The sequence below is a fragment of the Caloenas nicobarica genome, chromosome 5, assembly GCF_036013445.1.
Source record: "Caloenas nicobarica isolate bCalNic1 chromosome 5, bCalNic1.hap1, whole genome shotgun sequence".
Taxonomy (NCBI): domain Eukaryota; kingdom Metazoa; phylum Chordata; class Aves; order Columbiformes; family Columbidae; genus Caloenas; species Caloenas nicobarica.
In genome coordinates, this window is record NC_088249.1 from 51,570,900 (window position 1) to 51,582,251 (window position 11,352).

Genomic DNA, 11,352 nt, shown 5'->3' on the forward strand with positions numbered 1-11,352 from the left:
TGGCATCTGTGGCAGGTGAAGTGCATCAGACAGGGGTTGTGCTTTAAAGACAGTGGCTGTAGCTGAGGAGGCCTTTGCCTGGAGGCTGGTTAGGAGAGGTGGCTGGAGTGGCTTGGATCCTGTGGGCTTGCTGAGAGTGGGTTTTTTGCAAAAGCTAGGCTTGTTTCCTAGCGGGTGGCTGTGGCCTGTGAAGTTTCTTCAGGAGCTTTGCCTTTGCTCATCTGGAGGGTAAGCTTGGAGTGTGGTGCAAGCACAGGTAGGTTCTGTGTCTGGCTGGGATGCCCCATGCTGGGGCACCCTGTGCTGGTACAAGCAGGACTGTGGCTGGGGTTTGCTAACTCCCCTTTCTCCTGCTTAACTGAATATGGAGCAAACCCTGGTTTTTCATGTGAAGGATGTTTAGGTGCTGGCTATGAATGAGGGAATGGAGACAGTTGCTCTCCTTTGGAACTAAAACAGCTTGTGTGTCCCCTGAGAGCCTTGGTGCTAAGGGATGTTTTTATTTTTGGTTCTAGTTCCCCACTTTGTGGAGGGAGATCCATGCTATCAGCTGCATGCAAGAGGGTGGGAGCTGTGTCAGACTAGCCGTCTCCCATACAAAACTGCTGTAGTGCAAAAGGCACCCTCTACACTGCATCATATCTGCTGGCCTTTATTTTTAATATGAGCTTGCACTTCAGCTGGAGACGTTGCTGGCATCCTGGTTAAGAGGAACTAGTTACCTGGGCCTTCAGAGCCTGTTTGTTGCTGGTGACTGCACTGCCGTGGGAGGATGGTTAATAGCAATCCAAGTGAGCCAGCACAGGTATCAGCTTTTTTCCCATGCGGTCAGTGAGGAGGGCTGGACAGTATCTGTCCTGTGAGCTGCCTTCCCAGCACCAGAGAGGTGGGTGGAAAAGTGTTCCTTGAACTTTTCTTCATGTTTGGTGAGGCAGAAGCAGTGAGTCAGCCTTGCCCTTTGGCAGCTGCCTGCTAGCCAGCTCTCTAGCCTTGCTGTCACAAGCTGGGTGATTTTCTAAGAAAAGGGTGGGAGGAGAAAGTTATTCTCTGGCTGGGGAAAGCGAGATGGCAATAACATCTTGGTGCATGGCAGTGAGCCAAGTGAGTACTCTGGGGTTACGTGCTCTCACCGACTCTTTGCTAAAAGGCATGGGCTGCTCTGTTTTTGCAAAGCTAATTCTTTAAACATACTCCTGGGTCTCCTCTCTGTAGCCTCGGAGACCTGAAGGAATCCTCTTGTAAAAACCTCATAATGTTTTTTTTAAACCTAAGCTAAGGGGTGATGCTGGCTGCTTTGGGACTCCTCTGTTTTGCTGGGCTATGACATGAGTGATGTGATTAGAGGTGTAATTTATTCCAGTGGCCAAAGCTGAGGATTGCAGTTGGGCACAGTTACAGCATTGCCTGCGAAGCACTGTACCTTGCAAACAAACAAAAAACCCCACATGAGTGGCTGTGCAGCCTTGCCCTGCAGTTTAGCTTCAGCCAGGGAAAAGGGGGGATCTTGGGAAGCACGTTCACGTGTCATTGTTGGATCGTCCCCCAGCGAGAGGCTCTGTTAAGCATGGAAAATTAGTTTAGGCAGAGGAAAGCTGCATTTGGTGCTCCATGTTGAACTGATGCTGGGAGCCATGGAGGTGGTGTTAGATGTGTGCTTGTGCACCAGGACCATGGAGCACGGCTGGTTCACCTGGGATTTTGGCTGTGGCTGAGCAGAGAATTGAGCGAGCACCACATCATAGTGGTACTGTTCTCTCCGCCTGGGGTCTGAGCAGAGGCCAGGACTTCATCTTGGTGTTTGGGTCTCTCTGATCCTCTTGTTTTCCTGTGGGTCTCATCCGTGGTGAGGCTGGAAAGGTGCAGATACCTTCAGCTCAGCCACAACTCTTAGTTGAGCTGCATCCTGGGCATTTAAAGTGTGGGAGTGTGATATGACTGCTGTTATATCTGGGTGCCTGGAACTGGATGGCACCATGGAAGTAGCTGTGAGCCCTGGTGTAAAAACACCCAGCAAGTTGCAGGCTTGAGGGAGTGATAAAGTTGGATTTCTAGAGGTCTGCGGCACCTGATGGTGTCTGTAGGCTTATAACAACATGTTTTGCTGCTTTGACCTGTCTCCCCCACCTTTAGGTCTCCACAACAGTTGTATGAAGAAGAGGACAGTGGTGTGAGGGAAGCTGAAGTCAAACTGGAGCAGATCCAGCTAGAGAGCCCAGAAGAGATCCAGGAGGAGAATGTGGTCATCAGGGAGGAAGAGAGGCTGTGCCAAGAGGAAGAACGGGTCCAAGAGCAGGAGGAAGATGAGAGAGCCGAGCAAGAGGTGGGATCAAGAGGATCTGACTCTGTTTCCACGGGGCTGGTGGAAGAACTGGGGCTGGGGGCTGGTCTCCAAGAACAGGGCTCACCATTGCTGCTTAAGTGCTGGGTGTTGAGCCCACATAGATGTGCTGTCCTGGCATAACCTGGGGCTGGTGTCACTTGTGCCTATATGCTTTCTTGGGGTCACTGCAGGCAGCCTCTGCCCTCTTCTGAGGGCAATGTGTTTGCTCCCAGGTGGTTTAGTCACGTCCCTGCAATGCTGAGAAGCAAAGTGCTACTTTTTCTCCTGTGGTTTTGTGGGCAGCGAGTAGCTCTTCAAGAGAACTCAAATCCAAATTTTACTGCTTGTTTTTATCTCCCCAGCCTTTATTGCACCTTTGGAGCACTTTGGCACTTCTAGAGATACTTTAAATCTTGCATTTCTCCCAGCTGAGCTTGCTTTCTTTGCTCTTCTGATAAGGTGTAATTTCTGATAAATGATGGAGACAAAGCTAGAACCTGAGTGGTGTGCAAGTTCATTAGGTCAGCTGAGCTGCAAATATCTTCTGGTGTAAATGGATTTTTGACTTGCTGAGGCTAGTATGCTTTTTGTATTTGAACTTTGTGCGTAGTTATTTCTAGCTCTTTATTCTAAAAGCAGCTGTTCTCTATCCTTGTGGCCTCTAAATGAGAAGTTCCCATTTTCTGGTCTCAATAATGGTAAGAAGTCTTTATTAACTGATGCGAGGACCCCTTTCCATATCTTTTTGGAACCTTGAACCTGCAAAATTTCTCTGATATTTCTGCCCCCATCCCATCCCCCAAATTAACACAAGAGCTGCTTCTTGGATGTTTCAAAATGAGATGATATGAACTTGAAGCTTCTGTGCTCACATGTTTGTTTAATGTAAAGCAGGAAGCCTGGAAGACAGGAGAAAAATCACTTTTGTTGCATAGTAAGTGCTTTGACCAGCTCACTTCCTGGCTTGTTCATTTTCTGCACTCAGGAAAAGAAGAGAAGGAGAAATGAAGAAGAAGAAGAAACACCAGAAAAACGCCAGAAGGCCCCGAGCCCTGCCAGCTTGGAGGAGGAAGAGCTGTGCTCTGACCACACCGCAGTGTGCTCCACCAAGGTTTGTGTTTCTGGGGCCTCTCCGGAGGCAATGGCAGCTATTGCAATAGAGCACCTGACTAATGGGTTAGATAGCCATTAACTAATGGGGTAGATGCCCCATTCCTGGAAACACTCAAAGCCAGGCTGGACAAGGCTCTGAGCAACCTGATCTCATTGAAAATGTCCCTGCTTATTGCAGGGGCGTTGGACTAGATGAACTTCCAAGGTCCCTTCCAACCCCAAATATTCTGTGATTCTAATGATGAGGAAAGATGACCAGGGACTTGTGGTCATGTAGGGTATGAATTCTGTTATTCCGCTCCTCCTACAGGCTGGGACAAATCACTTGATCCGTTTCTTTCGTCTTGCTGAGCTGTCAGCCTCCTCTCCCCCTGCTTTGCCTGATTGAGCTGTTGGAGGCCGTAACTGTCTCTGTCTGTGTATACTTTGCCAATCACTGTAAATGTCTAAAGTTCATTGAGGACTCCAGGGAATATTGTAATACTGAGAAAGACGTCTGTGCTTTAAGCTTGTGAATTTGGTCAAAGACGACACATGAACTCAATCAGAAAATGAAATTTCCCTTCCTCCAAAAAAACCTCAAAAGTTGAAGTACTGGAATTTCCCTGTCTTTCTTAGAATAAAATCAGTAAGTATGACTTGAGTGTTTTTTAAACAAACTGGGATTCCTGGTCTCTGAATCATTGTATCCTTCTCAATTACATATTGTCTGCATTGATGCTCTTGTGAAACTTCCGTTTTTAACACCACCTGAATTGCATCTCATGACTTCTGTTGCATTTGCTACAAATCCTCAGTTCTGCGCATGTGCTTTTAAATACAATAGCTACAGATAAGTGGTTTCTGTAGTGAATGGCTTTTTGTCTTTTTAAGCCCTAAGCTTGTTGATTATAACAGTGAGGGTAATGGTGAGGAGCCTGAGGAGCCTGTTAATCTGCTGTTGGTATTATATTTCCTTTTTTGCATTTATATCTGTGCTATTTGCTTCTTAGTATCTCCTGGATGGGCAGGATTGTATGAGCACTTCCTCTTACACCAGTAAATAGATAATAAAAGGAGGGTTTAATCATCTACAACCATCGGATTCTTGCTTTTTATGGAGAAGCTTTTAAAAAATTGAATAGAGAGGGGAAAGAGGGTGGGTTTGGATGCAGGCCATGTCCTAGTGTTAGGTTTGAAAAGTGGGGTGGGGGTGGCCAAAGCATATCCCCAGAGTGGGACTGGTGGGGAAATGTGGGAAACACTTCCAGTGCCTTTTATGTGCTGAAATTCTCGTCATTACAGCCCCAAAACACACATAGCTTCCTGACCTGAGGTTAACTGCTGCTGCTAGGATTAGCCCAGGGAAAGATTTAGAAATATAGTCTCTGTGTTTTATAATGGTGATGTCAGAGCTCAGCAATACACAAAGCTGAATGTAAAGCTGTACAGGAAAAATGAGCTTGGGATCATTCCAGAGGAAGGAGGATCTTTATACCCCAGCTAGCAGGGCTTTATGTGAACACTAAAAATTAAACACGTTGACCACCAGGAAGGTGTTTTGACATGGGATTGCTCAGCAGAAATACTTCTTGCAGTGGAAAGATGAGAACATCTGCAGTGGGCGGTGAGCTCCCCTGACAGCTGTGGCTGGTGGAGGCAAGGTGCACATCTGGGGCAGGTAGATGTTGGGGTGCAGCATAACAGGATGTTTGAGGTTCAGAGGGCCAGTGTGGCCTAGGGGCTGAAACAGATGTGCGGCAGAAGCAGGAAGTCTTGTACCAGCCTGGGCTGCTTGTGAGCTCTGAGTTTTGAGGTTGGCTGAGTGGGCAACTGTGATTTCCTCTGGCCTTCAGAAAGTGCTATGGACAAGAGAAATGCGTGACTCTTGTTGCAAGGAACTGCTGTACAGGGCTGGGAGAGGTCATCTCCAAACAGCTGAGAGAAAGTTTATTACCACCTAGACTGTCATGTTGAGATCTACTGTCACCTACAGCCTTTTCTAGACCACTCTGTTTAACTTGATGCTTATTTATGACCTCTTGGAAGCACCTGTGGGTGGTTTGCACCTGCACAGCATATCTCTGTCAGGGTTGGCAAGGTTTTTTTCCTATTGATATCTTATCTACTTGTGTTTGAAGAACTGAGACATAGGCGTGGGTCTACCAGATTCCCCTTTCAGGTGCTATTATGCCCCATGAGGTGCCAGCCTGTGCATCAATGTCCCAGAAGAAGGAGCAACCCAATCTCTGAAGCCACGGCTCAGAGGCAAGCATCAATTCCTGCAGCACCAAGCAAAGGAGAGAGCCGGCAGACAGCCCGTCCAGCAGAGAAGGCTGGCTGATGGGTTATCTGTCATGCTGCTGTGTTGGGACCCTGCAGAGTGACTCTCCCTGGCACATCTCTATTAGCCAGGGTTGCACTGTTTGTTGGTAGTTGTATTCTTCTCTAATAGGCCTTGGGCTCTTGGGCACAGCTGTTAAATGTGTCCTCTTTGTGACACTGTCTTGTATTCTGCTTAACTAAAATTTAGCACCAGCATCCTGAATGCATCTTAAAATGAGTGCTTAGTGCTGCTTTTTATCTGCTGACTTGGTGATGTTTCCTGTGGCACAGGCAGCAGTTATACAGGGAGAGAAGGCTCCTTGTTACTTGATTGCTGCTCCTTGGCTCTGTAGGAGCTGGTGTTAAGAAAGAGCTTCCCCTTTGACTTCAAAGTGATTTTTCTCTCCTGGTTCTTGTTTCCTGGGGTGCAAAAGAGCTGCAAGGTTTAGCAACTTTTCAGCTTTACTTTATTCAGTGGTTGTGAAGTGTTTGCTTGCCTTCCTGTCTTGGCCAAAGTGTTCTTGCACAGGAGCCTCTTGTGCAAAACTCTTTCCTGATGGCTTGACCTGAAGAGCTGCCTTGCAGTTGGCTCCATGTACTCACTTGCACTGTCTGTATGATCCTCTGGTGTGGATAAGTCAATGAAACTCATACCTGTGCTGCTCTCATGCTTAGCTTCTACTCTTCTGCAGATGTGGCTGGCAGTGCTTCTAGCTTTCCCCCTTGTCTTTCTACACTTGCCACTTTCTCTGTTGTGTCTGGCTAGGAAACCAAGCATCTGAGAAAGATACCTGATCCTTGAGCAGAGGGAGTAGAGAAAATAGTCTTGATTGCTGTTTCAGCTGTAAGTCAAGCTGCACATTGCTGGTTTGTCCCTGAAACTGGTTGGGTTGCTACTGTGCACTGATGCTTTTGGTTGGGATTCTGCTTATCTGCATTAGAAGGTAGAAGGAAAGGGGATGCTCAATGTCTCTCTGACCAGTGTGGGAACATGGGACTGAGTCAGACCTTTCTAACCAAAATCTGGGTGAGGGATCAAGGAAGAGAAATGGTTGTATTATGGTCAGCTGAGGTGATCTACATCCATCTGAGGTACGTGGAGAAAAGTAATATCTTTGTCTTCTCTCTCCCACTTTAGATCATGGACAGAACCGAGTCACTGAACCGCTCAATAAAGAAAAGGTATTTCTAGGGTTGACATCTGGGTAAAGTAGGTCCCTTCCTGCAAATGGAGGATGCTGGAGGGCCCTGATGTGGGGAAGGGCAGGAGTGACAGGCTGCCTGTGGCCTTCAAAGTCCTTCCTTCTACTTGAAGCAGTGGGTGAATCACCTTAATCCTCTTCTCTGCTCTCCAGTAACAGCATAAAGAAGACCCAGCCTCCTCTCCCTGTGTCAAAGATCGATGACAGGCTGGAACAGTACACTCAGGCTATTGAGGTGGGCTGCTGTGTTGTGTCTCTGTCCCCTCACTCCAAGGAGCCCCTTTGCCAGGCGTTGCTCTCCCACTATGCCTCTCAGTCTCACCATCCGGGAGGTGACAACTGAATCATTTGCCCTTAGATGAGAGCAACTCTTTCTGCTGTCTCAATCTCCCTCCACAGCATAAAGCAGGTTTCTTTCGTGAGCTGTCCCATCCTTTTCTCCTCATGTTCCCTGCTTAAAGCGTGGGAGCATCTGGCAGGAACTAGCAAGACCCTACAAGTTTCCTTTTACAACCCCTCATCCCTGAGGACCTACAATTACAAAGGAAAAAAAAAAAAGCACACACTCCTTGATGGTGATATTTCCCTATTTATTTTCCAGACATCCACAAAGGCTCCAAAACCTGTCCGACAGCCCTCTCTTGACCTTCCCACCACAAGCATGATGGTAGCCAGCACAAAAAGCCTTTGGGAGACTGGGGAGGTTTCAGCGCAGTCTGCTGTGAAGTCCTTACCCTGTAAGGTATGGATCTTTTTTGAAGTGGCAATAAAATCAGCTGGTGGGGAGAATGCGTATATCTTCTACAGGGACTAGGACTGAACTCCAGTTGTTGAGCACAAAGTTGCACCTAGTACCAGGATGATAAATCTTGTAAACTTGGAAAATACAAAGAGTATTACGTATTGCTCTCTTAATTTCACTTTCTGGTGGTTGTGAGCGAGGCTGATTCTGTAACATGTTGGTTGCCAATCTATGTTTATCTGAGCAAAGTTCCTTCCACATAAAAAAGCCTTGATGTTAACATGTCTTAAATAGTTAACAAACTTAAGAAAATAAACATCTTAGATCTCTCACTCTCTTCAACAAAAGCCTGGATGAGAGAGAGGAAAACATGGGATATACTGGGAATAGGAAGAAGTTTTCACAGTCATGGGTTTTAGCTGCAGCTGTCGTAGGTCAGATGATGTAATATAAATAAAAAAGGAGGTCAGATGTGTGGGTTTGAAAGAGATGTCAACAAAGGCATGTTCAGCAGTGTTAGCACTGAAGGGTAACGAGACCATCATCTTCTCAGGATATCGTGGCTGGAGACATCATGAGTAAAAGAAGCCTTTGGGAACAGAAGGGCAATCCCAAACCTGAGACCAATGTCAAGGTGAGTTAGTATCTCTGTGAGTATGAAAGCATGTGCTCTGCTGTGAAAAAGAAAAGAGCTCTTGGCTGGGTTGTCGAAGTATTGAGAAGATAGTGTTCTGTAGGGGCAAGGGCTACCTGTATCTATCAATTCAATTGCATACCTAAAAGCTCATTCTAACAGTGAGCTGCTGTTGCTTAAGGCCTAGTGAAAATGGGAGCAAAAATAGTTTTATAACCAATAATACTGAAGTGTCTCTTGAATAGCATGACATTCTCAGCCCATGGGTTGGGAGACCCAGCCTTCTAAGCTCAAATTGAACTGCTCTTGTTATGCTTTTTAATCTCAAGAGTAAAGAAAACATGGAAAATCAAGTGGAACTGAACCTCAGACAGTATCAACACATGCAGATGGATCTGGGGTTTTGTGGGAACCGGTGCATTTGTGGGAATGCTTATTAAAATGCAGTAAGCAGCTGCTGCTCGAACTGTCCAGGCCAGAAGAGGAAGATCAAAGTATCTTATCTGTTCCTGGGTTGGTACTACTGCCAGCATGTGGTAAATGAAACTGGCTCTTGACATGGGTGAAACCAACCCTGGCTTGGGAGCCCGAGGCTCTTAAATGAGCCTTTTCTCGCAATGCCCTGACACTGCATCCTCCTTTTCCTATTACACATCCCATGCTTGCTGTTACCTTATGCTTATAGCAAGTGGTGATTGGTCTATGCAAAGAGCTTACATGGAAGGGGCAAGAAGGGAGTACAGAGTAGGCTGTTTCAAAGCCCTCTGGGATTACAGACAACCATATCACATGCTCCTCTGGCTTCAGTTATTTGATCTTAACTGCTGATTTGAGGGAGAAAAATGCTGACTTTGGCTCTTTCTTTCTCTCCTGTTTAGTCCACTCCTTCTGGCAAAAAGTTTAAATTTGTTGCAACAGGCCACGGCCAGTACAAGAAGGTGCTGATAGATGAAGCCGCAGAGCAATAGCATGCCTGGAGAACTCATTAACCAGGTAGGTGGGGAACGACCTTGCACTGTGAAACAAACTCCTGTTTCTGTTGTGGCAGGATGCTGGGGCTGTTTCTGCCAGCTACACTTGGGGTGAGTTGGAAGGCACTGTATGATAACAGCTGGAGCCTTGCTTCTGAGCAGACGCCAGACTTTCTGAGCTGGAAGGGTCTGGGCAGACAGTGGGGGTTCGTTTTGGTCTCTGACTTTCTGATGCTGCTAGGAAGCTGGATACCTCTGTTAGTTTAATCTGTAGAATAAGTCTCTTAGCTACTGCTGTTTGGGTGATGATGCATTTGCCTTTGCTAGTTCAAAGGAACAGTCTCTTTCTGTTTTTTCTTATGCTCTCTTATGTTGCAAGGAATAGTAGATAGCTGGAGGTTTTTCTGACTGACCATGGGGGCTGGTGTACTCCTGAAATTCAGATGCTTCTTAGATCTAATTTCCTGATATAATGAATTAATCACAGGAAAAACTTTTAATGATTTCAGTAACCTCTTGGACCCAGTTCATAATAGGATTGTAGTGGGGATACTGTGCTGAGTACGCCTACAGAGCAGAAAGGACCATCCTTCGATGTGCAGCAAGGGGGAAGGCAGAGCTGAGTTGCTGTTTCTGTGCCCTCTTGCAATGGTCTTAGATCTCATGCTCATACTGTGTTTATGTTAATAGATGTCCTGGTGTTATCTTGAGTGGATGATAACAGAGGGTTGCGGCAATAAGGAGGAACGGCGTAGAGGGAGGTGATAACTGGTTGATTCCAACTGGGCAGCATCTGGCACTGAGAGGAGAGGAAGTTGTTGGGAATGAAAACAAGCTCAATCTCTTTTTTTCCTACTATAAAAAAGAAGCTTTATTTCATAGCCAACATTATAAATAGCTCTGTCTGTTACAAAGCACCTTTTGTTTCTGAAATCTTCTGGGAGCTGTGGTCCTTTTTTTTTTCCTTTTCAATTTTTGCTCAATGAATTGGTTTTTGAATGCAGCATAGGCCTAGTTTTTTTAAAAATTTTTTTGTGATGCCCATTTAGAAGAGAAACTCTCTTGAGTGCTACTTCGAGATAGCTTTGGGCAGGCTTGGGTTTGTACTGCCGCCTATGTTGCTATGTTTTTAGATGTAAAGAAGGAGGACCCCACAGGACTTGTATCCTCAACTTGTTTCTCTGCCTGTGGCTTTCAGAAAACTATTTTAAGGTCTCCTCTTTGATCAGTCCTCTTCTTTTTCCTGAAGTCTGTTTTGATGCACCAGGTGGGGTCCTCCTGAGCTTCAGTTCTTCATAGCAAACAGGTTTTGCTAGGTTGTCAGTAGGTTTTGCTTGCCCTACCTGAGCTTCTGCAAGCAGCTCAAAAGAAAGTGCCCTCTGCTCTGATCCTTTTCTAGCATCTTTTCTTGAAAGGCCAGTGACTGTCACGTGATGTCCTCTAGGATCCACCCAGTGCTCCAAACAACCACTGCACAGCACTGTTGCCCTGTGGGCTCTTTCACTAGGAAGGTTTTTTTTGACTGTGAATAGCAAAATGACTGCAATAGCTTGAAGGATCTTGGCTTGTACTATTCTTGGATTTTAGCTTGCTGTTTTGTGTGCTGAGAGGTTCCTGTTCCCTCAGCTCCTCTCTAACCCCCTGAACTATGTTCATACTCTTTTCCTACTGCTGGATCCCTTTGTGGTTGCCTTTTTCCTCCCAAACCCTTCTGGCTCACCCCCATGTCACTCACTCAACACCACTTCATCAAATTCTCTTCTTCCTCATCCTTCCTGGGCTGCAGGACCTCTGAGCGGGCTGCAGAGCAAGAGGTTTTCTGTAAGTAGCAGTTTGGGCTCTTACCAACTGCCTGAGGCTGTTTGACACTGAAAACCAACCAAACTCTGTGCCCAGCAGCATTCTCCTTCCCTTGCTCAGCACAGCAGCTCAAGCTGGGACATGCTGCTATGGCTCCCAATGCAGAGCCACTGGTGGAAATCTCTTCTTGCCTCCAGACATCTGTTTTCTCCTCTGCAATGCTCTCGTGCCAGGGGCTCTCTCTGCAGGACTTGTCATGCCTGACG

The 11,352-nt window shown here is 46.4% G+C and overlaps 1 protein-coding gene across 2 annotated transcripts in view; it reads left to right on the top strand.

The window, feature by feature from the left end:
• Positions 1–11,352, top strand: part of LSP1 (lymphocyte specific protein 1) — a 54,085-nt gene that overhangs the window by 33,576 nt on the left and 9,157 nt on the right. For both annotated transcript variants that reach the window (XM_065636704.1, XM_065636706.1), the window contains exons 4-10: positions 2,131–2,320; positions 3,306–3,431; positions 6,876–6,919; positions 7,093–7,174; positions 7,541–7,681; positions 8,235–8,315; positions 9,194–9,308. In XM_065636704.1, coding sequence (XP_065492776.1) covers positions 2,131–2,320; positions 3,306–3,431; positions 6,876–6,919; positions 7,093–7,174; positions 7,541–7,681; positions 8,235–8,315; positions 9,194–9,283 — 754 coding nt within the window. In that variant the 3' untranslated portion in view covers positions 9,284–9,308. The remainder of the gene's footprint in view (positions 1–2,130; positions 2,321–3,305; positions 3,432–6,875; positions 6,920–7,092; positions 7,175–7,540; positions 7,682–8,234; positions 8,316–9,193; positions 9,309–11,352) is intronic.